A 27,218-nucleotide genomic window follows, 5' to 3' on the forward strand; every position below is an offset into this window, starting at 1 on the left:
AACTCTCGAAGGCAGAACTGCGCCAGTTACGTCTCTTCGCGCAAAACTGTTTCTTATATAGTATAGCAGCCAAGTTTACAAACTATGCATGGAATGACAAAACCTGACGGCAGGGTAACAAATGTCGCCTCGCCAGTTTCTTCTGTCGAAGCGGGTCTTGCTCTCACAGCGCCCTCCTCTGGACAATCTTACACCTACAGCTGAGAACGGGTGGGGCCAGGAAATGGAATTCTCTCAATCTTTCTCCCTATTGGCTACTCTCCCAAATACGGAAACATTTTCTCGTACCGCCATTGGGCCCCTGCACTCACCGACTTGTATCTGATTGGTTGAAAACGGTGCAACGTTAGTCGGCTGAGGTGTTGACGATTCTGTTGGCTCCCAGTGCTGCTGCTGAGCAGAAGGACCGAAGGGGCCGGGCCCACAGTGGAGAAATGGCGAGTATGGTCACCGAGAACGGGCGTGGAGCGGCAGCGCAGACCGCACAGCCGGAGGGACCGAGCCGGGGCGCGGTCAGATGGGGTCCACAACACGCCGGTGCCCGAGAACTGGCCAGCCTGTACTCGCCAGGTGAGTCGATCCTCATCTTGTGGGCAGCAGCGTCCTTTCTGGGTTTGGTCCTGCCGGGTTCGAGTGCTCATGAAGAAGAAGAAGAGGGATGTGATATAACGGCCAGTTTTAGTTAGTCTGAAAAGAAAAAAAAAAGATCCAATTAAAATGTAACAAACTACTAAGCAAGCGGTTTCTGAGTACCAGAAGCAGCCAGCGGCTGTTATGTGTTTTATCGAAGCCAAAATGTTTTTTTTTTGTTACACAATAGGAATCATGTGAGACAAGTTCAATTGTTTTGTTGTTGTTGTTGGGAGGTTTTTGTGCAGCGTTGACATTTTCCAGCAGTGGGCAGAGGTTATGGGGATGAGTTTGCCCACTGTGACCTTTTCGCTAAGCGTGTTGACGTGCAGACTGTCACCTAAAAGCGTCAAGCTCTAAACCAGGTCAGGTGAAGTCAGGATCCTAATGATTCATACGGGTTGAACCCGATTCACAGACCGACAGGCTGAACCCTGCACACCTTTTGTACACACATGGCTGCTTGTGTGCCTGTCAGCCTGCCAGCAAATGACTAATTATGGTGTTTAGTAAGCAGACCTTTTCCTTCCTGTGTGGTTTTTAGGGTATTTATAGTGATATTGCAACCCCTGAGCAGACCAGTAGTTGTCATGTTTTCTGTCACGCACCCCCACATCCCAACAAATTGGGTCAAAAATTTAACTTTTATCGTTTACTGTTTTAATGCATTAAAGCTGTTGTTCTGAAGATTACCCAGGAACCCCTTTTAAGATGTATCCCATACAGATGGGTTAATTTTTAACATATAACAATTGGTTCTAACAACTAGAATGTTTCAACATCGGCAGACTTTAACTATATAATATTAACAACAAATATAAATCGTACCTGCAGTGAACTCTTAACTAGCTATGGCAAAAATTACATCAAGCCATTCATATTAGAGACAAACTTCAGTCTTGTACTTTTTTTTTTAGGAGTTTATTGTTGGTATTCGTCATGCTACTGACCGCAGGTACGGACCAAACAGCAGGGGGGTGCTGTTGTCACATTTAGAATGATTTAGAATGATTTCTGCTCCAGGTCGTCTCACTGAAATGATTGAGATTATGTTCTCAGCATGCCACCAAGTGCTTGAGAAGCCTGTTCAGGCAGGTATGTTATAGAAGGGAGAGACCTAAAACATGCAGGAAAGTAGGCCCTGAGGGCCAGGGCGGAGAAACCCTGGTTTAGCTCAACACATATATTAAAGGTCCTGTGACATCACTGTATAAACCATTTCATGTAGTTGATATGGCTGCATATGTACTTTAGCCAAAGAATTTCATAAAAAAAACAAAAAAACGTCATGTTGTTATTTTGTCAGACCAAATGTCCCTCCTCAGTAAAACGGTTGGTTGTGGTAATGATATGCAGCTCTATCAAGTTGACTTTGCTCTGATTGGCTATAACCATATTTGGAACCACCCCACCACCCTGCACACACCACTTTCCCCCTCGATCCACACCTCCCTTCTCGCTGCAGTACTCTGTTACAAATCCATTATAGTTTTATGACTGATTGTGTTTGTGTTGCAGTTTGTCGGACAGTTTAAAGCCTTTGGAGTAAAGGCTTTGAACTGGTGCCGCGATTGAACACAGAGGGCCGAAGTTTGAAGCCACATAGGCTGCGGTGCGGCGGGGGAGTTCGCAGCGGCTGCTTATGCAGCTGGAAGCGAGCCCCCCGCCACACCGCGACACAGGAATATGCAGCTGGGATCCAGTTCTTTAGCAGAGAACTAGCTGCCAGCGTAGCTGCAACACAGTTACGTTATCAGGGTTTCCCCCACTGAAGGTTTTATGTTCCTGTCAAACATCGAGCATTCCTAGTAAATGAATGAAGCTAAGCCTGGTTGGGGGGGTAAAGCATGGCGGCTCACTAGGCTTAGCTTTGTTTGTTTACTAGAAATGCTCGATGTTTGACAGCGACATTAAACGTTCAGTAAAGTTCCCGTCTGGGAGCAAACCACCATAAGCTAATGCGCTAGCTGTTATTAGCTTCACGAACGCTACGGTACCCAGCTGCGCCCCTCCTTCGAGCTGCAACAACCTACGTAATAAGACCACCCGTTTTCTGATCCGACCGTTTTTGAGCCAATTACCGAAGCTGATTGTCCCTGAGCAGGTCCTCTGCTATTCAGTTTTGACATTAACCTCAGAAAAGTGACATTTGTTGTCATGGCCCCTTTAAAATGGTCTACTTAAGGTTCCAGACATACACCAAATTGGCAAGTCTTGATAACATCTAAATGAGCTTCAGTTGTCTTGCAAACAACAATGGGTAAAAAAAAAAAAAGGCTCTGTCTCTAGACGGTGGCAAACACACAGATACCCACAATTATAAGCAATGAAAAGAAGAAGAAGAAGAAAAAAAAAGAACAAACTAGCATAATCTAAAATTAGCTCTAAAAGAAACGGCAAGAATATAATTGGAGGAATGTTGTCACTTTGAGGAGGAATCTGATAAGTTTAACCTTTGAAAGGTTTTTTTTATTTTTTTTATTTCATTTTGGAGGACATGTTATCACATCCATGTCAGGTGATCAAAGACTGCTAATCTCATCAGGGACGCTTGAGATCTTTTGTCATCTTTGTGCTTTTTTTGTTGTTGTTTTTTTTTCTTTTTTGCCAGGCAAAAGATGCCAAGAGTGGATCAGTGTCATCCTCTGCTTCTCCCTCATGGTCTTTAACTTCATTCACCTTCTTGCCAATTTCCACCTGGGACATGTGTGGTACATACAGCTGGGCATCGGTACGTACACAACGTACACAAGCCGTGGATGTTGTTTTTAATCAACAGATGTTCTGATCGGTTTCTGTGCCACTTCACAACCTCTTCCTTTAGTGGCAGGAATACTCACGGCTGACTTTGCGTCAGGACTTGTTCACTGGGGGGCTGACACGTGGGGATCAGTGGATCTACCCATCTTTGGGAAGGTGAGATCTCAGGGTTTAAACGAACTCCTGAAAAGTTTGAAATTTAAAAAGATTTTTTTAGGAACTCTGTACTGACAAAGATTTACACTAACGGGATAATTTCCCTCCCGCAGGCTTTTATACGCCCGTTCAGAGAGCACCACATTGACCCCACAGCCATCACCCGTCACGACTTCATCGAGACCAACGGGGATAACTGCATGCTGACCATATTCCCCCTTGCAAACATGGCCTTCAGCTTTCTCACCCTGTCGCCCGGTGAGTGTTTCTACCAACAAAACTGACATTTGTCTGAATATTTTAGAGTGAAGACATCAGACGATAAACAGGAATTCTCCCGGCTTCTTTGTAACCGCAGCGGAGATTTACCACGTCTACCCCTTGTATTGCTACCTGTATGCGTTGGGCATCTTTGTGACGCTCACCAACCAGATTCACAAGTGGTCGCACACGTACTTCGGCCTTCCTCGATGGGTTGTGTTCCTGCAGGACTGGCACATCATCCTTCCTCGCAAGCACCACCGCATCCATCACGTCTCGCCTCATGAGACGTACTTCTGCATTACCACAGGTTTGTCTGCTTCCTCAGAGGGCGGGGGTCCCACAGCCTCCAGATTCACAGGGCATTTTGTCTTCCTATAACTTTTGGTGTTTCGGTGCATAAACTACAACATTTAGCCCAGCTGGGTTTTACGTATTTTGCTTTTTGTGCTTTCTTTAAAAGTTTAATATGTTTTATTAAATGGATTGATCTGTGTCCTTTTTAGGAGTTTTTTTTTGTGGGCCATAGACCCCAAACATCCAAAATGCAATTTTAAAGCAAAGCAAGCTTGTTTATATAGAACATTTCAGTAACAAGACAATTCAAATGCTGTTCTTGAATAGAATAGAACATAAGAAAAGAAAAACAGAGAAAAGTACATTGCAGTTGTAAAATAAAAGAAGGAAAGGAAAGGTTGGGGTATAAATGAAAACTAATGATGTTTCAGTTAATGGTACAGGGGGCCAGTGTAAGGACTTCAGAACTGGGGTTGATGTCTTGTACTTTCTTAGACCTCATTTTCACTGACCTGTGGAGACACCGCTGCAGTAATTCTACAGATAATGCATGGTTGTCCCGGGAGATTTTCGCAACCCTGCGGTGATATTAGTCTTTAAATCCTGGAAAAGTTCCTCAGGCAATAAAAGGGCGACTCTGTAATTGTTTTTAGGTTCAGTTCTGAGTCCATTGCTACAACTAGATTTTGGTTAATAGCTGAAGTAGCTGAAGCTGTATGCTAGCTTTTGGACGCTTCTCCTTTGATACAATAACTATTACTTCAGTTTTGTTTTTATTCAGCTGAAGAAAATTTTGCCACATCCATGCATTGATTTCTTCTAGGCATTTACTCAGCGCTTGAACGGGTTCATAGTCACCTGGTGACATGGTGATGTAGAGCTGTGTGTCGTCTGCATAGTTATGGTAGCTGAAGTTGTTGTTTATAATCTGAGTTTGAGGGAGCATGTAGATACTGAATTGGAGGGGACCCAGGATGGACCCTTGGGGAACCCCACATTTGATTTTTGTGTTCTCTGATGTAAAGTTACCTACTGACACAAAAAGTCCCTGTCCTTTTTAAGTAGCATTTAAACCAGTTAAACCAGTTGAGTGCTGTACCAGAAAGGACAACCAAGGTTTCCAGGCGCTCTAATAGAAGGGAGTGATCGACAGTGTTGAATGCTGTACTCAAGTCACACAGTACCAGAACTGTGGTTCTTCCACAGTCTGTATTTAATGGATGTCAGACGTCAAAGCTGCTGGTCATCGTTAAGAAGATATTTAACTGTTGATGCACAGCTTTTTCCAAAATCCTGCTGATGAAGGGGGTAGATGGGCCTGTAGTTCAGCAGGAGCAGCTTGTCCTAATTGTTCTTTTTCAATTGCGGTTTGATAACTACTTTTTTAGGGCGTGGACAATAAGGATGTGTTCATTATCTGAGTCAAATCAGACATTATGACAGGCAAAACTTTCTTAAAGAAAGCTGTGGGCAGAACATTGAGATAACAGAAGGAGGAACTTGGACAGTGAGCAATTTCTTCTACACTTTTGTAGTTTAATTGGCAGAATTGGGACATTTTGTCATTTATTCTAACAGGAGATGATGTTTGTACTAGATTTGATGTGGATGCACATCCTCCTCTAATCTTTTGGAGTTAGCAAATTCGTTGCAGGCCCTGGTGGAGTGGAGTTCAGAAGTAACAGACACAGGAGGGTTGTTAACCTGTCGACTGTGGCAAAAAACGCTTGATTATTAATAATGTTTTTGCTGATGATCTCAGAAGAAAGACTCCCTTTCATTTTACAGTTGTGAGTTATATCTGTAGTCTCTCTTTATATATGTCATAGTGAACCTGGAGTCTTTCTCCACCTGCATTTAGCTTCTCTGCGCTCCTTTGTTCCCTTCTGATTGGTGAAGCACTTCTCCACGGGGAATTTCCTTGTTCCAGAGATAACCTTCACTTTAATTGGAGCAATGCAGTATATGATATCTGAAACTTTAGACTGACAGTTATCCACTAGTTAATCTACTCAGTTAAAAGGCAAAGGTTAAGTAGAAGAGTAAACTTGGTTAAAGGTATGAGTAGCATCGTCCTAAAAAATATGCAGTTTTTTTTATGTTTCTTTTGCTGATCGAGTTAGTGGAAATTATGCTTTCAAAGATAACAGACAATTGGTCACAAAGGGCCACATCAGCCAAAGAGAATTTAGTGCCATATTTTAAAGTTGATCATCAGTAAGGGTCTAAATATTTCTGTTTGGGTGTTGGCTACAGGCAACGAGTCACCGGTGACCCATCGTAACGTATTTTTAACTTCAAAGCCATGTAGTTCCTACTAGTGTTGCGCCGATGCCATTTTTTTTGGCCCCGATACCGATACCCGATACCTGGCTGTGCAGTATTGGCTGATACCGATACCATCTGTTTGAAATTGATGTGTGTGTGTGTGTGTGTGTGTGTGTGTGTGTGTGTGTGTATATATGAAGAACTGCATACTACTTAGGGTAGTAGAACTTTTTATTGCCTACCTGGAATGGGTGACAATAGTTTAATATACTTTTGGCTCTCAAAGGCTAAAATAGTGCAACATTTGTGAAATTATAACATGTATAATAGTAGTGCAACAGTAAGACAGTAAAATTACATTAATAACTGAATAATCCCTTTTAAACCCTGAGTTTTGGCTCTCAAATGGCAAAATAATGCAACGTTCATGAACTTATATAACATGTATAATACTAGTCGGGAGAGAGAAGGCTGCGTTCAAGTGACATACAAACATCAAAATGGTATCGGTGCCCTATTTGTTGGTACTCACCGATACTGATACCACCATTTTAGTGCTGAATTGGAGCCCCGTCCGATACTGGTATCGGTATCGGTGCAACACTAGTTCCTACCATAGACCTATTTTAAAAACTCTCATTTAAAGATGGTCCTCCAGGCCCTCTTCCTTTGATTGACACCTCTTTTGACCGACTGTGTTGATCCACAGTTTCTCCAGAACTAATGTTACTCACCGTAGCTCATTTTTCAAAACCCTCCCTCCTCCTGTTTTAAGGTACGTTGCTCGGACCAGTCAGTTTAGACGCTCGTTGCGACACTTGGAGATTGTAGCCAGTGAAATTACCGCCACCTGGATGTATCGCTTTCAGGGCAGGACATTTAAAACTCCATAGCAGTAGCATGCGTAAAGCTCATCCGGTTGCTGCGCTCTCTGTGCATCCTTGTGTGTAAAGGTCAGCTTTTGTGTTAGACATTTTCACCTGGAAATGTGTGTAAAGCTTCTGGGAAGACCCAAATAGCAACAGAACAAGGGGTGGAGCTTGTCACAGGTGTGACAATGTTTTTTTTATCAGAAAAGTTTTGGAGAGCACCTAGACATAATTAAAGAAAAACACCTCTAGAATAGTCTTTTTTTTTTATTATGTGGCATTCAAATTTGTACCTGTCACAAAAAATACTTGTCCTTTTTTGGCTCCCTTATTTTTCAGAAAGAATCAAGAAAACAAGAGCAAAACAATTGACAATTTGTGTGTGTTCCAGCTTCAATAACTAAAATCTGGTTACCAGAACACCAAACTGGACTTTTTACTTTATAAATTTAAAGTGTTACCTGTACAGAGACATCAAGATTTTCTCTCTACTCCAAAGGGTTCAAGAGAAGCATCTCATTTAAGTTGGGTATATATATATTTTTTAGGCGTTTCTGGTATTTTGGGGGTGCCAGTCAAGGGGTTAATATGTTGAGTTAAACCAACATTTTTAAGTAGAGCACCTAGTTCTTTTGCTTCTTTCTTTTGAGGGTTGTCAATATGAACGTTGAAGTCTCTTACAATATTTAAACAGTCATAGTCAACATTCAACATGGATAAAAGGTCATTAAGATTATTGAAATGTTTGTTTTGGGCTTAGGAGACCTGTAGACATTCAGGAACATGGCTCTTTACCTGGAGAGCCAGATATTCAAGAGTCAGATTTGTCCAATCACTAAACAAAGTCTGCACTCCTCCACCTCTCCTTTTGTTGTCTGCTCTCACAAAGAAAATTGCAGTTAGGAGGTTTTTCCAGTGCAGGTGTTTCAGTATTTTCATTTAGCCATGTGTCTGTTAAACATAATATCAAGGTTATGGTCATTAATAAAGTCATTGATTACAAAGACCTAATGTTTAATAGAGCCAGTTTAAATAACTTGGTGGCTGATATTATCTCTGTGGCTGCTCGTGTTTGACGTTGTACAGCGTTTAAGTACGACTGTTTACTGCTGTTTCATTTCTTTAGCGTTTCTCTTTCTGCCACATATTAGCACAGAGATTGTACAACTATCTTGCTATCGAGCGCCCGAGCTTTTCCTGGAAATGATCCCTTCTGGTAAAGATTAGAAGGTCCTGAGCAAAGACATATTCACCATCCTTGATATCTTTAGGAGCAAACTGTTTAAAGCACAGATAGTATTTTTTTATACCTCTGTTTGTTGTCAGGAGACGGACTGTTTTCCAAAGTTTGAGAGTCATTTAGAAGTGGAGGAAACCTGTTTTGTTGCTGGATTCCAATAGTTCCAGCTGGTTCGCTCCTGTGATTAGTTTTGACAACGGCCCTCTGTTGTCATTTCCTTTTTCTTTGAGTAGAAGAGACGTTTCCCTTTATTGTCGGGTCAGCCTATTTCATCTAGACACAGAGCTACACCCATTCCCAGATCTTTTGACTTCGAGCCAAGAGAGATACTGTTGCTGTTTGTGGGTTTATTCTCATCTTCATCGGTATTCTGTTTCTTGGTGGTGATAGTTAGCTGCCTGTCACTGTTTAGAGATACCCACATGGTGGTATCATTCCCTTATCCAGCGTTTACCTCAACATTCGCTTTAAGTTGGTGCATGTTCCTTCTCATTACAGCATGTTGAAATCCTCTGTGGTGTGAAGAGGCATCTTGTGCTGATTAGCTGACATCCACGGTCATTTTCTCACATTAGAATAACAGAAAATGAAGTCGTTGAAGTCATTTATTTAAAGTAGTTTAGTCAATTTTTTTGTAGTTTTGGCTTAGAGAACTTAAAGGGGACATATCATGCAAAAATCCAAATTTTTTACCCCTTTAATACATTATGTTGCTTGCTTTGAGTCTCTAAGTGCAAAATATTTGAATTTAGTTTCTCCAGGTGCTGTGTGTACATCTTCATATTGTGTTTGAGTCCTACTTTTCAGTCTGTTCAGCCTTATCTATTATGTATGAAGTTTTTTTTTAACAATGACATTACAGTATTGATAAGGTCACCTACTTCCGGCTAACCATTTTCGTGACTCTGCCATTTTTTATTTCTCAGAGGGATTTTATAGTCCAAGCTGAACAATGCCGAAGCTACAAGGGGATATGAGAAAATGTTCGGTTGGTGCATTAACCCACAGAATTCATTACGCATTCCCCAGCATACTACAAAAATGGCCGAATGGGGTGAAGTGGAACGCTGTGCGACCTAGAGGGTCAGGGTTTGAGGTGCCTCCTTTTAGATTTAAAGAGCACCAAAATGAGTTTTCCTCAGAACAGCAGCTAAAGGGGGGCTGTGGGGCAACGATAGCGAGAAATTCAGACCAAAGCGTTGCAGTTCTACTTTATCTAGACCACAGCTGAATGATTTTAAATGTGAAAAGAAAGAACTGAAAAGCATGTAATGTCCCCTTAAAGGAAGCAAACAGGGAGCAGAGGAGAAAAGCATCCGAGCAAGCAGAGAGGCGGAAGAGCCTTGCAACTTTAATTTTTGTTTTTCTTTCAGTCTCAAATATTTAAATCCATTTAACAGCTTCTGTTTCATCATTTTTCACTTGGTGCAAATCTTTACTGTATTGTAGAGTACTGACTGGCAAATAGGCAATAGAGGGAAGAAAAAAAACCCATTTTGATAACTTTTTAAGGATTTTGCATTAGAAACAAACATCTTCATTCATTAGAATTGAAATTGCTGGCATTAATTTGATGTCAAAGCAGGTACAGCAGTGCCTAAGGGCTGTAAGAAAATAATTGTTTAGTATGGCGAGGACTGATGTTTATTATGTCATTAATATAAAAAATCTATATGACTTAGACTTAGAGACTTAGACTTAGACAACTTTATTTGTCATTTTGTATGCACACACTGCGTACAGAACGAAATTTCGTTGCATACAGCTTGTAAATTGCAGTAAAATTGAAATTACAGTAAAAGGTGCAGCAGTGATTTAAAGTAAACAATTGAAATGTAAACAATGCAGGAGAAAGTTACAGTGTACAGGTGAGTATTTTTAAAACCATTTGTATGTACAGAATTGATTGAGCAAAGGGCATTTGTGCAAGAATGCATTTAGAAACTAAGAGTTCGGCAGCATTTGTAATGCTAGATAGAGATGCAAAATGTGCAAATATGCGAATGTGCAGAGTTTATAGGTTATAGTTCAGCGGTTCAACAATCTGATTGCAGCAGGGAAAAAGCTTTTGCAGAATATATATACATGGCAATCTTTAAGAAAGTCTCCAAGAGACCCAGGCAGACAGATTAATCTATTAGTGACACCCTGGAGATATCCACTTTGCAAAAAAACAAGAATTGGAAATTAATTGTACATAGCCTTATCATGTATATTGCACTTAAGAGCGGGAGGTAATGATGTATGTGTGGTTGTGAAATGGTCGTATATCTATAGTAATCTGTAGGAGGTTTTGTTTTGAGCGTATGACAAAATGAAGGGATAACCAAGGGGTTAAGTATTTTTGGTAATTTTTTTTTTTTTTCCCCACCTTTTGCCTTCATCTCTCCTCTGTCCAGGTTGGCTAAACTACCCTCTGGAGAAGCTGGGTTTCTGGAGAACCTTGGAGGACCTCATCACGAGCATGACAGGAGAGAAGCCCAGGGCAGACGACTTAAAATGGGCTACAAAAGGGCATTAACTCTGGAGGCTAACAGCACCCTACCTCAGAAACCTCTGGCTTCTCGTCTCATTTTCTTGCCTCATTTTAAAAGCTGCAGTTCACAGAACGAGCATCTAACAGCTTCTGACGCCATAGCTTTAAGTCTTGCACTTTTTTTTTTTGTTTTCCTCTTTCACAAAGCGAGGGCTCTGTTTCTGGGACTTTTAATAGCTCCATCCGCAGAGATACACTTTCCAAACTGCAATATATATATATACGTTTTTTTAATCCTAACACAGCTCATCACTTCCCAAAGGAGGTGAAACCATTACTCTGATCTCAGAACATGTTTAAATGTGTGAGAACCAGCGCTTTGAACAGCAAATACTTACTTGATTAAGAAAACTTACAGTTTATTCACATTATCACTGCTTTATTTTCCTGTTGGATTCCCAAGCTTTAAAGAAACCGATTTGATGTGGGAGTCATATAATCAGTCGTGGGGCTCGGTTTATGCAGGATCTCTCTGGAGGCGATACCAATGTTTATAGCTTGTGATCAAATTATGAGTAACTTTTACATTTGCCGTGTACTCGCACATTTGGGTTAGGCTCTGCACACTTTTTGATAGATTTGTAGAATAAGTAAAAACTAAATGAGTTGAAAGTGTTAAGTTAAAATAATTGTCCACGGGGATTTTAAAATTCCTGTTGTTTCTTGTAAAACATAGCCATATTTATCAGTAGTTTCCTGATAGATCAATGTGTTACAGAGAGAGAACCAGTGTGAGCATAGAGCTACTAAATAATAATTATAAGGAATGTTGCCATGAAGCTTTGCATTGGACTTAGTTTTAGATTATTGCTGTCAGCAGTGCAGATTCTTGGAAATCAGAAAGTTACACCATCCTTTCAATGTTTCATGTGCTCTGTTGATCATCGCGATCATGCATCCTTTAAATGAACACCGCATGTTTTATTTTTTATTTGCTTTTGTTTGGCTGCAGTTTTGCAGAAGTAGTGGCCCATGCTGATTGGTCAAGCTGCCTTATGTGTCGCAGATGCAGTACTTTGTGTCTCTTTGTTGCTTTTGCAGCACTTTGGGGGGTGTTGGTGGCAATAATGTCCCTCCGGACCTTGTGTCCATAATACTCCAACACAAATGCCTCAAAGTTACTGTGCCAGCTGTTTGTGTGTATTCTGTCCTTCAGTCTCGTTAGTTTTCTGCTTGTTTCTCAGAATTATATTTCTTATTGAAGACATTGCCACCTTGTACCTTCCTGGTACCCGTTCCAAGCAGACTTGGTCATGTTTTAAGGGCTTTAGAGAAATCGGGCAACGTCTCTCGCATAGGATTATTTGGTCAATGTTCTGTTTTCCTTTGTAGTGCATCTGTGGTTGAGCTCTAAATGTTTTGGACAGCCAGTATCTATGCATTGTAATAAGAAGCCCTTAGATGTCTTAATTGAGCTTGTTGGGTTCAATGCCTTTCTTTTTCTTTCTAATAGTTTACACATGTTTGCTGAGTTTCAAAGCTGGAGTTAAAAAGCAGCTGCCTGCATGTTAAAATTTCACTTTTTAAAGGCTTCACTTGCAGCAGACACAAGAATGCGTGCAGCTTGGCTGTATTGTGCGAGCTGCTCACTGGGTCACCGGAGCTCCTTTGTGTGACGCTGACTCAGGAGGATGGTGTTCTGTTCTTGATCAAACTGATTTCAGCCGGTGTTACTAGTTTTGCTTTGTACCTCTGCAGTAAGTCTCTGTTTCTGGGTCATTTTTTTTCCCTGCACGCATAAGTTTATCAGGCTCCAGTTGCACTGGACTGATCAGTTGTTTACTCGCTTCTTGTTCTTGGTTGAAGGAGAAAGCTGCAGGTGTCTGATTCACAGAATAGACGGTCTTTCTTGAAAATTTGACTTTTCTCCCAGACAGTTTTGAACTTCTCAGTTTAATTCACAGATTTAGTTGCACATGCCTTCTGCAGCCACCCATTGAGCTACAACACTCCAATAAAGATCTAATCTCCACAACAAACAGGCCCACAAGGTCCTCTGAGAAACACCCTTGACATTAAGACCTTCAACTTTCTATAACAGATGAATGAAATTCTCCATCAATGTTTCAGGTCTTTTCTCCACATTATCCATCGCTGCTGTGCGTATTTTGAGGTTTCTCAAGGGCGGACGTTCTTCTGTGATCGCCAGAATGGTCATTGAGGTATCAAACACAGGATTATAGGCATAGATCATTACATGTGTGTCTTTCTTGTTGCATAAGTGCTTAATGTCATTCACAGCTGCATCGCCTACTGTAACTGTCTGTGGCCTTTTGGCTGGTTGTTTCTGTGGCAGTTTAGGAGAAAACCTTTTTAGAGGGCAGATTTTTTTTTTTTTTTATACCTCTGTCTGTTGTCAGGAGACTGTTTTCTGTGGGTTCAGTCATTTAGAAATGAAATTTACTCTCCAAACTGAAAGAGGGGGGTAAACTATTCCATTTGTAGAGTTAAGAATATAATTTGAAATGTTAAAACTAATGTTTAATTTGAGACTGAATTTTTATTGGGCATTGCGGCCAGTTGACTGACGCACACCTCATTATTTTTTGAGACCATGAATCAATTCCGCCTTTTGGCTTTTTGTAATGAAGAAAGAATTTGTTCTGATTCTTGGGTTTAAAATTTAACTGCCTTATTATTCCCCTAAAGATTTACGGTAAATGTTGCCACCGTAGGGAAAACAGTCTGAGTATATATGACTCACTTTTTTGTTTGTCTGAGTTGGGACCCACAGGGATGTCTGTGTTGCTTAGAAATGAAGTTTTAGATATCAGAATAATGCCTTGATGCCTTTCTGTTGTCTTCCATGTGGGAGGCTTGTAATGTATATATTAATCTGTATTTATAAATAAACTAACAAACCTATTTTTAATGTGTGTTTTATTGCCTTACAGATGTTAGAGATACCTTTGCCATATGTATACAGTGCCTTGCAAAAGTATTCAACCTCTCCCCCCTTGGCTTTTTATACATTTCTGTTACATTCCGAGCTCTAATTTGTTTGTAAATCTTATTTTATGTGATAAAGCTGCACACAGATGTCTAAGTTGGTGAAGAGAAATCAGAAACAAAATGCATAAAAAAAACAGTTATAAATTAGCGTGTGTACATAGCCACCCTCTTTGCTATGAAGCTCCTAAATGTCTGCTGCAAGAAACAAGGCATATAATTAGTGAAATGAAGTGCCAGTAAAAACAGGCCTGTTTGGAAAGTCCACAGAAGCTGCAACACCACTAAGCAAGAGGCATCACACCGTGAAGATCAAGGAGGCTTCTGAACAAGTCAGGGGCAAAGTTGTTGAGAAGCACAAGTCAGGGTGGGGTTATAAAAGCTATCCAAATATTTAATCTTCCCCCAGAGAACCATCAGATCCATCATCTTCAAATGAAAAGCACATAGTACCACTACAAACCTGCCAAGAGTTTGACAAGGTGGGCATTATTCAGACAGGCTGCACAGAGATCAAAGGTAACCCTGAAGGATTTGCAGAGCTCACAGCAGAGGCTGGAGGATCCGTCCATAGGACCAAAATAAGCCGTACCCTCCATAGAGCTGAGCTTTATGGAAGAGATGACAGAAAAAAAAGCCATTACTTCGTGTTAAAATAAGAAGGCATGTTTTGAGTTTGCCAAAGGGCACTTGAGTAACACGCCTCAAATGTATAAAGAAAGGTGCTCTGGTTCGATGAGAATAAAAGCTACATCCCATCACCCCAAGAACACCGTCTCCAGACTGAAACGCTGTGGTGGCATATTGCTGTGGGGATGTTTTCAGCAGCAGGGACTGGGATACTGGTCAGAGTCGAGGGAAAGATGGATGGTGCGAAATACAGAGAGATTCTTTAGCAAAACCTGTGTCACTCTGCCTGTGAGCTGATATTAGGGTTGAGGTTCACAGACTGCTAAAGCAACACTTGAGTGGTTTTAATGTAGAGCTCTACATTTAAATGTAGAGCTCATAAAGATGTAGCGACTTGCAGTTGTAACAAAAAGTCACTATTGAAAGGTTGTTTCCAGCATGCCGTATATGTATTATAATAAAACGTTGAGTTGTAGGAAAAAATGCACAAGGAACCGAGATAACGGCAGCTTTGAGTGTATTTCCCAGATACGGCTATGTCTGGTGCCTATTGAAGCAATCCCTCCAGTGGTAAGTCCGTGAATCTCATAGAATCTCTGTGCTTAAAAATCCTCTCAAGACTGAAGTTATTCTAACCACACTTTATTTGTAGACCACTCCTCAAACAGATACCTGTGTTTTTTGGCAACAACCTTCTGTGGGTCACCTTCCTTGTAAAATAGTAATATCTTTATTGTCATTGAAACATACATTACAACAAAATTTGTTCTCTGCTTTTTAACCCATCTCCCCCAGCCAAAGATTTCTCTGCATTTAACCCATCCCCATTGGGGAGCAGTGGGCTGCCTGCCACTGTAGGGCGCCCGGGAGCAATCGGTGGTTAAGGGTCTTGCTCAGGGACCCAGAGTGCAGGTAGTTGGGATTGAACCGGGTACTTGTATCCTTCTCAGAGCGCAAGCGCACTGCTCTAACCAGTAGGCCACCACTCCCCCAAAACAAGGTGACAAATCTGTCAAATCATCGGTGCTGTTGTTTGTATATGTTTACAACACTCTATTTTTTCTTTCTGTTGTATATTTTAATGTTAAAATGCTCAAAATAAATAAATACGTACACTTTTCGTAACTGGGTTAAGTAAAAAGAATGTTTATCTTTAACTCGTTTGTCATGATTCACACTCCTTATCGGTTGGTGGCGGTAATGCCTCGAATCGTTGTTTGCCAACCGCCATTACATATTGGAAAGAAGAAGAAGAAGAAGCGGAAGCAGCAGCTCTTCCAACGCGCGCGCACATATGGGCACGTGCGCGCTCCCGCTCCGTAGCGACAAGATGGCGGTCGCCACCGGATCAGGTAAACGATACGAAAACATCTGTAATCACCCGATGGACGCGACTTTCAGCTCGCCAATCCGCGCCTTTTGATGGTTAAGGCTTGTTATATGGAGACTGGCGGTACAGCGCGGCGTGGAGGCGGGTTACTGAAAAGATAAACTCTAAACAAAAGCTGCGCAGAATGAATAGGGAAGCGAAGGAAGCAGCTAAGCTAACCTGCATTTAAACTTTCAAAATAACCGATGCTTCACTAGTGGCGTACTAATTTCCGCATCTGTAGTTGTTAAGTTAATTTTTAATGTAATTCGGTGTAGCGGTAGAAGCGTCTAAAACCAAATTCTGCCTCCCCGCTTACTTGTTTTCAACGGTGAAATATTTCTGCCGACGACGGATGCCACACGCCGGCCTGTCATCGGCCGACCGTCGGCATCCCGACGCGTTTACCGTCGGCAGTTGACGGGACGGGACGTGGCGTGGATCCGCCAGCGGACGGGGAGAGGCAGGTGCCGCTGAGCTGCAGCATCTGGATGCGGGGCAGTTTGTTTCTCTTGGAGGTCTGTTTAAGGGCGCAGCTCTGCCTTCACCGCAGAGGCCAGAGGATGCAGCAGTGGCGTGACGGTGGCAAAAACAAGTGGACAGAAGACACCGGATTTACAAACAAGAATTAAATTATGAGGCAGGCAAACACAAAGTGACAGAAGATGATCGAGTGGATGGAAAGTGAATTGTGATAAACATCTGGAAGGTGTGGTATGAATCCCCCTTTTACTCAAACCCCCCCAGAAAAATCCCGCCTTAAGTTACCTAACTGGTAAATAAGGTAATTATTTTTGCTGTTGAATCTTTAAGGGCTCAGAGGTTTGTTAGAAAACATAAGTGAACAAAAACAATCGTAAAGTCCCAGAGGCGAATATGTGGAGACGTTTGAAGCACGGTTGGGTTGTAGAACATGGACTGGACCTACCAGGATACAGCTATCTACCCAGCTTAGGTGAAAGCATATTTGTGTTTAAAATGGTCTAGTCAAAGTCTGGGCCTAAATCCTCCTGTGAGTCTTTGCTAGACTTCGTCCAATCTGACTGAGCTTCAGCTATTTTGCAAAGAAGGGGGAAATATTTCAGTCTCTGCATGTACAAAGCTGGTAAAGAAACACCACCAAAGGTCTTGCAGCTGTGAGTGCAGTGAAAGCTGGTTCTATAAAATGCTGACTCAGGGGGGTGCTGACTACAAAGGCACGCCACATTTTCTAGATTTCGTTGTTCGTAAGAGGCGAAAAACCATGTCATCATATACACACCTGCTTTGTTTTAGCCTATGACATAAAATCACAATAAACGAAAAGTGCTTTATGAATAAACATGCCTTGCCAATACATTTTGCTTTATTGTGCCAGCTGTTGGAGTTTGTCAATTAGGGCTGAACGATAATTCACTAACGATATATATCGATCTACAGACGTATATCAATGATAGGGAAAAAAAGGGTCAATATAAAATTCAATAGAATAACAGTTTTCCTTCCCTTTTGCATTCTAGCCATGTAACTTAATACTACAGTCATTATATCCTCCTAACCAATCACAACGCAGACCCAGGAACGCCCTCTCACCAAGCTCCGCCCCCCTTCAAAGAGTTCAGAGAGCAAGGTTTCTTGTTTCTCTTTATTTAAAGTTGCAGTTTTGATAAAGTTGGTTGAATAAAGGGTTGAGTTTCAATTCAGTGTTTGTGTGTTCTTTTTTTAAAAATTGGTCAACAAGCAACAGCATAAAATGGTCAGGGCAGCAATGTGTTGATAATTATCGACATCGATCAATATGATTCCTATTTTATTCATATGTTTTTTTTCTATATCGTCCAACCCTGATGTCAACACTTAATAATATGAGATTTGAATCTAATAATTATTGTTTTGTTTTCCAGTTTAACCTCTTATGAATGTCTCATCGCACAGACTTGTAATGGTTCTGACCAAAAAGCTGCCCCATCCAACGACTTGTACCTTGGTCTCCCTTCAGCAGACCGCTTAGGAGGGACTTAATTACGCCTCTCACGTTGGAAATGTTTGTGTGTTTTGTCTGCAAACAGGCGTTAAAGTTCCCCGCAACTTCCGACTTTTGGAGGAGCTGGAGGAGGGACAGAAAGGTGTGGGAGATGGTACGGTGAGCTGGGGTCTGGAGGATGACGAGGACATGACCTTAACACGGTGGAGAGGAGTGATCCTAGGCCCCCCAAGGGTTAGTGGTGCCATTTAAACACTTAACTGCCTTGTAAGCCTTTAAGCAGCAGAGGCAAAAGGTTATGCACACACAGAAGTCTCGCTTTACGGAGAGAACTCCATGTGTTTTTGCCCTGCCATTCACTATATGCACGCGCGAAAGCAACAACAAAGAACCGCGTGTTAACGTCAAACAAACATGCAAGCATATCGAGTTTTATTATTATTATTTTATTTATTTATTTATTTATTTTTTATGTTGGCGAGACGCTACCGCGGCGGCTGGGCAAGGCGGCGGCGGCGCGAGGCCGCGGCTTGGCGAGGCGGTGGCGGTAGCGTCTCGCCAACATAAAAATTAATAAATAAATAATAATAATAATAATAAAACTGGCGAGGCGGCGGCGGCCTCGCCAAGATAGCGCTGCGGGAAACCCTGATGTTCATACTTTCACTGTGTTAGTCATTGTTTGTACTGCCGTTTTTTCCACTTTTCGTTGCGTTCGCCTGTCTGCTAAGCTCAAAACAACCGCGCCTGGCTTGAAGGAGAAACCAGAACAGCTGAGCATCTTTACGACAGTGCACTTTTACTTTCGCCCTCTGGGGGGAGCCTCGCTGGAAAATCAACCCCGGTTGCATAGTATACCTTTAATGCACTGTCGTGTGGCTAGAAAGGCTCGGGTTTGATCTGTACATGTAGTCTCATAGCAGATCTGGCCCTACAAAGGTTTGAGAAGGGTGATGCAGTAGCTGTAATTACCACTGCCGTGTCTTTGACTTCTTTTTTTTTAGATCTAAGAGTCTAAAATGATGATTCCATTTCATGTCTGCACATTTCCTTCTTTTTATTTTTGGGCTCAATAAAGATTCTTTGATCCCGATATATTAGTGTATTCTCAGCCATCTATGCTTCCCTGGAGGGAAACGGCCTATTCTGGTTCTTAAAACACATTTGTTCTGTCATCCGAGCTAAAGGAGCGTTTTGGTTGAGACATAAAACGCCTTGAAGAAACAATAAAAGCAGTTGAGTTCTCCTATTCAAGCACTTTTTATGTTAATGTACAGGCACATCTTAAATTAGAATATCACGAGGAAGTTTAAGTAACTCTTACATTTTTTTAAATGTTTTTGTACAAGTTTCATATGGGGCTGGGCAGTAACACGAGATTTTAAAAATATAGAGATTTTTGTAAAAGAGATAAGATTGTTTATATCGAGATGGTCTACGTTGAGTTAGAATTATACTTTTATGTATTACAGTAAGTTATTTTTGAGCCGTTTCTCATATTTACGTACAGCTGTTGGTTTAAAAAAATGTGCCAGTGAGACATTTGAGATACAGATTTTCAGAGATTCAGAGATGCCTTTTAATAATTACTTTATTAAAAGAAAAACATATTGCATATGGTCTAAAAATATCAAGATATTATTTTTGGTCCATATCCTCCAGCCCTAGATCCACAGGAACTTAAGATTGACGTGACGGTAACTTGAAAGGTTTAAGAAAAATATGCTGTTTGTGACCCAATGTGAGAACGACGGCGGTATGAATCTTTTCAGTTTACAAGAACCAGTTACTGCACCTCTTAAGGAGACTCTGGCCTAAATAGGCTCAGTGGGTCAGGTGTAACACCAAACAGCCTGATTAAGGGACAAGAAGATATCGGATGACCCAGAATTCCTGCCATTGTGTCAAAAATAGATGCCTGGAAAGAGTTTAACTTTGGGCAGGACCAGAGCATGTGGGTGGGTGTGTGAGGCTGGGTTGCCTGTACATCGGTCGCATAGCGAGGTTTGCTCTGGGAAGCGCTTTAGACAATCAGGGTCTAGTCCAGTGGATGTACAATCTTGAACTGTATTAAACCCCCATCTTCCACCAATTTAATAATTGAGTGATTCAGTCAAAAAGTAAAATGCGTACTGATCCATTGTTCAGGGCAGAATAATCTACCTGAACAGCCTAAATATTTCTTATTTTTTTAACATAAGATGATGAAAAATTGTGAAATAGCCCTTTATTGTAGAGCTGATTCACATGCCAACTTCAGTGTTGCACCATAAATAAACCCATTAAGAGAAAATGTGACACTTTTTAAAATGTATTTTGATGTTTTTGCTACCTTATGTGTTTAGTCCCTGTGTTAGCATGCTTTTCACTGTTGTAACTCTGTTGTATTTACACATTAAATATGGGTAGAAACCTAAATCTGAAAAGCTGAGTGTGGAGAAGTGCCGTTTCCTGACTGAATCATATGTCTCCCCACTTCTCTGTCCACAGACGAGCTATGAAAACAGGATGTACAACCTGAAGGTGGAATGTGGGCCAGGTTACCCAGAATCTCCACCGTTCGTCAGATTTGTGACCAAGATAAACTTGAATGGCGTGCACACTTCCAACGGCGTGGTATGTAAATCCCCAAAGCCTCTTACAATGCAGCGTTATGAGCGCTATCTGCTATATTTATATTATTTGGATATTATTTGCTTAAAAGTGATGGTGTGTCTTAGAACGTTTTGTGTTGTGCTGTGTGGTCCGGCCAGACTAGCAGGTTTCTGTTTTAGTTTGATTTTTTTAGGGAAAGAACTGTACCAGTTTAGAGATGTGTTGCCTTTAATAGATAACGAACATTTAAAATTAGATTAATCTATTCTGATTCCTGAACACTTTTTGATGCATTTTTAACGCTAATAAAAGCAGTCTTTTTCATCAAAGTTTTTGGTATGAATACAGTTCCTTGCTAAAGTATTTACAAATCCTGAACTTTTTTACATTTTGTGGTGTTATAGCAACAACAATGTATTTTATTGGGATTTTATGTGATCAGCAAAAAGTGGCATATAATCATGATAATCATGAAGTGGAAGGTTAATCGTACATCTTCTTGTCTTTTACAAATACACACTGAAACGTTTGGTGTCTTTTTGTATTCAGGCCCTTGACTCAGTAAATTGTGAAACGCCGTTTTTCTGCAATTACCATTGAAAGTCTTTCAGAGTATTTCTTTTCACATCATGAGATAGAAATTTTGTTCCATTTTTATTTTTTTTTGTAAAATAGCTCAAACTAAGTCAGGTTAGATGGAGAGCATCGAGTCCTGAGACAGATTCTCAGTTAAATCTAGGTCAGGACTTTGACTAGGCCATACTTACACATGTATACACTACGGCTGCAACCTATTATTTTTATTGTCGACTAATCTATCAATTATTTTTTGATTAGTCAACTAATTGCAATTTTTTTGTATGCTCTCCATCTTCACTTAAGTTGCTTATAAAATATTTTGACTCGTCTTTTTATTGCATCTTGTTGTCACTATGCTTTATTAGCTTTATAAACGATCATCCATAACATATTAACTTTAAATACAACTGACTTAGTTTATTTTTAATATTAAAAACATCAAAAGTAGATTTTTTTACTTTAATTTTTTTTAAAACAATCTTTTGGCCTTCAAGCTTTTAATGTTGCTTAATGTTTAAAAAGATTTTAAACTGCGTCCTAGTGTAAAAAGGGGAGCATATTAGCATGTTTAGTCAGGCTTGTTTTCTACAATTAGGCAATATTCCTAGCATCAATATTAAAAATTAGCTAATTATTAATTTCCAAATAAACTGATTGCTCTAGTCAGACATTTAAGTTAAATAAAACTGTAGCTTCATTTTAATCTCAACCATTACTCTTAGTGATAAATGAACACTGAAATAAACCCAATAAAATAACTGTTAGATATCAAATTGGATGAGGCGTGTGATTATCAGTAAAGGATATGCCAATGGTGAGCTATCTATATTTGCCGATCCTATGTAGTTAACCATGCAAACGTGTTGATCAGTGATCAACGATAAACCCACCAACAATATTCTAGGGTTATTCAAATTCCAGTGTAATCCTATGGAGCTGTTTAGGCGTCGACAAAGCTCATCTATACGGTATTTGAAGTAACTCAGACCATCCATGCATCATTAGAGCCAGTCGTATGCAAACGACGCTCTATGGAAATTCGCCGCTCTGCCGCGCCCTCACTGTCCAGCTAACAGTTGCTGTTCAGAGAAGAATTCAACATCAACTTAATCTGTGCGATCAAACTTGATGTCGGAGTGTAAAATGTGGACATCCACCAGTGAAACTGGTAACTTCCTGTTCTAAGTGCTTTCATGCAGCAAAACACTTTTGATAACTTTTCATACTCAACGACGTAAGACCACACGGAGTCATTTTGACGTCTGTAAATCAAAAGCTGTAGGGAGAGTACAGATATGACATGAGTAAAAGAGACAAAATGGCCGACTTCCTGTTGGGTTTTGACCATAACTGATCCTTTTCTTTTTTGTAGGTCCTGAGAAGTGAAATGTGTGCACCAAATTTAATAATCTTCAGTCTAAGCATGACATGATTGTTTTAGCGCTGCTAGGGGGCGCTCTGGAGGGATCAGGCCCCGCCCACCAAACATTTTATTACACATCCCTTGAGGCCTAGTCAAAGAGCAATCATGTTGAATTTGGTGCTGATCAGATAAAAATAATGTGGAAATTGGAGCCAAATGTGTGGTGCTGGTCTGACATAGCACATTGCTGCGCCGTCACAACCCAAACCCTCCATAGTCTGTCTGAGACGTGCGGACACAACGTCTGCAGCATTTATGGTCCATGCGGCTTTTCCTCTGATGTAAGCAATATTCTCCTAGACCCTAGAGGGCAGCGCTGTGCTCCTACGCCACCGGTACTACATACCACTACACGTAGAAGTAGAAAACAGTTTTTTTTCTCCAACATTTTAAAGCCTCTTACTTTCTTCCTAGAGCAGGGATGTTCAAACTTTTCAGTACATGGGCCAAAATTCTCAAGTCAAAGGAACTCGAGGGCCCAAAAATTAACTTTTTTTTTTTTTAAACCAAAGCAATCAAATTCATTTTTTACCTGCTCTACAAAATATGCTCATTTAAATAAACAAATTAGTCAGTTTTTCGTAGAAAATTAATGTGGAATTGATTGTAGATCTAAAATTAAAAAGGGGTTTTGCTCATTTGTTGTATTCATCCAGATTGGAAATTATTTTGAATAATTTTATTTGACTATTTAACAATAATAAACTGTACTCTTTTTGGTCTAGGAATATAAGAACAATATTTGGGTCAGTTGTTCTTTGAAAACACTTGCTGTAATTTGCAAATTTTAATAATTGAATTCAAAGCAGATTGTAATGCACTAAAGTGTAAATTTGAGTAATTAAATATCATTGGATAGATGTTACTATGAAATTAAAGAGAATGTAAAAAGTGTGTTAAAAGATGAATACTTTGTGTTGTACTTGATATTTTCAGTTGTAAGAGTTTAACTTTTGTAAGAGTTTAACTTTTCTGTAAATAATTTTGCCTTAATTAAAAAGTAAAAGCTTCCATCTGCATCATCCACCTGTGCTGGTGGACCAAATCTTTCTTCAAATACAGTTGGGAGGCCACCCAAAATCAGCACAGAGGCCACAAATGGCCCCCGGGCCGCACTTTGGACATGCCTGTCCTAGAGTAACGACGACTGTCTGTCCAGGAATTGCTGATTTTTGGACTAAATCATAAAGATGTCTATGTTTACGAACCTTCACCAAAAGTAGTGCTTACTCGTCTGCCATGTTTTTCCGTGTGGGACTGTCCGCGTAGTTAGGAACTTTCCTAGGTGCGCCACACTTATCTGTCCTCTGACACGGTTTCAAGTTGGTCAGTGAAGGACCTTTCCAAGCGAAAAAAGTGACTTCCTGTTCTCAGAGGGCGTGGCTTTGATGATGTCAGCAATTGACCACATAGGATCGTTAGTCACCTTAGAGGAATCAATCATCAGAGTTTGGTTTAGTTTCGCCTTTCTGTGTGAGAATTATAGTAATCTTTTGACCAGATGGCAAAATTTGTGCCCTGGCCACGCCCTCTAAACTTTTTATTTTTGAAAAACTCACAATTTCGATAACTTTTAATCCCACACGCCTCAATTACGTTCTGACCAAACTGGAAGGCGATAGCTCTCAATCCCTAGGAGGACTTTGTTAAAGTTTGACGTCTATGAAATGACAAAAACTGCCAAAAGTGACCCTTTGACCCAGAACTCCCTCCTGCCATGTTTTATTTTTATTTTCAAATGGTTGAACTGCATTCTGTCAAATTTTCAAAGCTTACAATTCCACAGCTTTCCCCCTGACCTGTTCCTTGGTTAACAATATCTTTAACAAATATCTGGGACCTTCAGTAAACAGCTGGATTTAAAACGAGACCAAATCACATACAGGTCGACTCATTTACCAATTATGTGACTTTTGAAGGCAATTTGGTTGCCTTGGATTTTATTTAGGGTGTGTTGGGAGTAAAGGGGGTTGAACATAAATGCTTGCCCGACCTTTCGGATTTTATAAGTAAGAAATGTTGCATAAAGATATCATATTCCTTAAACTTCACAATTATGCACTAATCCGTGTTGTTCCATTGGTTAAAACCCCACTAAGTAACATTTGTTGTGGTTGTAAGGTGACAAAATGTGAAAAAGTTCAAAGGGATTTATTATTTTGCCACTCTCTCGGTAAGCTGCGATTGGGGAAAAGCCTAACGTCGGTCTTCCTGCAGGTCGACATGCACGCCGTGACTCCGCTGGCCAAGTGGCAGAACTCCTACAGCATCCGCATGGTGCTGCTGGAGCTGCGACGCCTCATGATGTGCAAGGAAAACATGAAGCTTCCCCAGCCGCCCGAGGGACAGATCTACACCCACTGAGCTTCTGCTGCTTCTCCCGTCATGTTTCGCTCCTTCTTCCACCCTTGACTTTCTCTCTGTTTTAGTTTTAATCCCTTAATCCGTACGTGTGCCATGAGACATTTCACCCCTCCACCTACAAACATATAATTGCAACAGGGAGGCTTAAAAATACCAGAGCAGACACGAAGACCTATTCAGATATCCCCGTGAAAGCACCTAAAATCCTATTCAATAGTCTTCTCGCACCCTGGACCCAGATATCGTTCAAATACTGTACATCGTACTCATTCCTTCCAGTTATAAATGTTAAAATGATTGTATAATAAGAAACTTATTGAGTGTTTCTCTTTGTGTGCTGCCTTTTGTATCATAGGAAACAGCCACTTAGCATTCATTACCATCCTCAGCTAAACGTGGCTTGGAGATGATCCTCTGTTGAGATGTACATAAGAACCCCATTATTATTATTTTTCTTTTTTCTTTTTTTTTTTACATTTCACGTGGCAATAAGAATGTCTTTGTTTTCATAAAAATCTTCTAGATGTGTTTCCGTGGGCTTGCAAAACAAATGTACTTGTATAGGTGCTCTTGTAAATGCATAATGTTTCTATCTGTAAACATTGTGTATTTATGTATCCTAAGATGCATTGTATGCAAATAGACCTGCATTTATACCATGCTTGGAAAGAAACGTGACATCAGCTACCTCTTTCGGGCCCATCTCAATGTGATGTATGTGCATATTGTGTTCCTCTCTCCTGTTTCTTTCATAAATCTCTATTCATGCGCAGCTCTGTTGGAGATCACTGTGTATTCTGCGCCCAGACTGCAGGTCAGACCGGCTTGAAGGGATTAGTGGTAATAGAAAATGATAACCTCTGAATAATTTCTGCTCTGCATCTAAAGTTTGGTCAGGAAATCTGCATCTAAAGCCACATTTCCATCCATCTTAAAGCGATAAATCGTGTGGTAGGACTCTGACACAAAGTCAGAGTCTGAAAATAAGTCAAAACACTTCTTCAAAATTCAAGGTGCAACACACTGGAGAATAAGATGACGACATTAAATTAGGAAGTTCCCTCATTGAGTTAAAAATATTTTATTGCTCATAAAGTGACGTGTTTAACATGTTTGTTAATCATGATGAATATTGCTAACAGAGAATGACAAAATGTGTTTATAAAATCAAAACATTACACAAGACTTATATTAAAAAAAAGTATTTTTCATACAGAAATTCAGGTTACAGTCGACCCAATCACAGGGAAGACTGCTGACTCCCCACTTTTCCTGCAGAAAGCCACAGAAACACTTCATCGAGCAGCTAAAGAAGCTGTTAAAAGTGCTGTTTTCAGCCTTGTTAGTGGAAAGTTGAGTGGAAGGAAAAAGTGTGACAAACGAGGTGTACAACCAACAGGGATGACCACAGACTCGAGAGGATTGTGGAGGAGTCTGCTCACAAGGCTCGGCCTGCAGCAGGAGTTACTGCACAGAGATGCAACCAGGACCGTCTGTCCGTCTTCTGCTTATCTGGGGTCGGGTCGTGGGGGTATCAGCTTCACTAGGGAGGCCCAGACGTCCCTCTCCCCAGCCACTTGGGCCAGCTTCTCTGGGGGAATCCCAAGGCGTTCCCAGGCCAGCAGAGAGACATAGTCCCTCCAGCGTGTCCTGGGCCTCCTCCCGGTGGGACGTGCCAAGAACATCTCACCAGGGAGGCGTCCAGGAGGCATCCTAACCACTGAGCTATATTATACACTGGAGTGCTGATTTTGCCGAAAAACTGAAGTCACTGGCCGCCATCTTGCTCCTCCCTACTCTCACAGAATCCCATAGGATTTAGTTGCAACAACAAGCAGTTTTCTGGCTGTGTGAAAACGTTTCACAGGTAATTCTACAGTCAGTGGATGTACTAACACTATCAACTACTAGGAAATTAGGTGCTGAAATATTTTACATGTTATTCATATTAAATATTTATATTTGTATATATAAGTATGTGTATATGTATATATGTGTATATATATATATATATGTATACACATATGTAAATATGTTTTTGTTTATTGTTATTTATATATTTATAAATGTTAAATATATATATTTAAATGAATAAAATGCAAAATATTTCAGCACATGACTTTCTCAGTACTTGATAGTTTTAGAACATAACATAAAAGTATATGGCATTTGACATTTTAAAAGTCTTAAGCCCCCCCTGAACATGAGAAAATCCTTGTTATTCGATGCTGTAGCGCACATATTCCCTAGTTACTGGGGGTAAATAGAGAGTACCAATATGGCGGCCGGTGGCTTCAAAGCGACTCGTTCAAACAGCGGCTATTAGCAC

At 40.6% G+C, this 27,218-nt stretch overlaps 1 protein-coding gene across 3 annotated transcripts; it reads left to right on the top strand.

Annotated features, from left to right (window-relative positions):
• Window positions 1-348: 348 nt before the first annotated feature.
• peds1 (plasmanylethanolamine desaturase 1) lies at window positions 349-25,661 on the top strand. 3 transcript variants are annotated; one of them, XM_012875540.3, is made up of 8 exons: window positions 372-570; window positions 3,242-3,361; window positions 3,455-3,546; window positions 3,660-3,804; window positions 3,905-4,117; window positions 18,014-18,162; window positions 20,419-20,544; window positions 24,743-25,661. In XM_012875540.3, exons 1-8 carry the CDS (start codon window positions 435-437, stop codon window positions 24,887-24,889), a joined length of 1,128 nt encoding a protein of 375 aa, XP_012730994.2. In that variant the 5' UTR covers window positions 372-434; the 3' UTR covers window positions 24,890-25,661. The 3 variants fall into 3 exon arrangements, with proteins under 3 accessions (XP_012730992.2, XP_012730994.2, XP_012730993.1); XM_012875538.3 differs by lacking the exons at window positions 18,014-18,162; window positions 20,419-20,544; window positions 24,743-25,661 and adding an exon at window positions 10,881-13,883 and having other exon boundaries at window positions 349-570; XM_012875539.3 differs by lacking the exons at window positions 372-570; window positions 3,242-3,361; window positions 3,455-3,546; window positions 3,660-3,804; window positions 3,905-4,117 and adding an exon at window positions 15,825-15,948.
• Window positions 25,662-27,218: the final 1,557 nt, after the last annotated feature.

Source organism: Fundulus heteroclitus, chromosome 1, assembly GCF_011125445.2.
Source record: "Fundulus heteroclitus isolate FHET01 chromosome 1, MU-UCD_Fhet_4.1, whole genome shotgun sequence".
Classification (NCBI taxonomy): Eukaryota; Metazoa; Chordata; class Actinopteri; order Cyprinodontiformes; family Fundulidae; genus Fundulus; species Fundulus heteroclitus.

What these genes read in the sequence shown, in the direction of transcription:
- peds1 (XM_012875540.3), top strand. Translation starts at nt 435, where the DNA reads ATGGCGAGTATGGTCACCGAGAACGGGCGTGGAGCGGCAGCGCAGACC. An exon ending in GTACATACAGCTGGGCATCG is followed by an intron (nt 3,362 to 3,454) that starts GTACGTACACAA and finishes CTCTTCCTTTAG; the next exon opens with TGGCAGGAATACTCACGGCT. An exon ending in TGATCCTAGGCCCCCCAAGG is followed by an intron (nt 18,163 to 20,418) that starts GTTAGTGGTGCC and finishes CTCTGTCCACAG; the next exon opens with ACGAGCTATGAAAACAGGAT.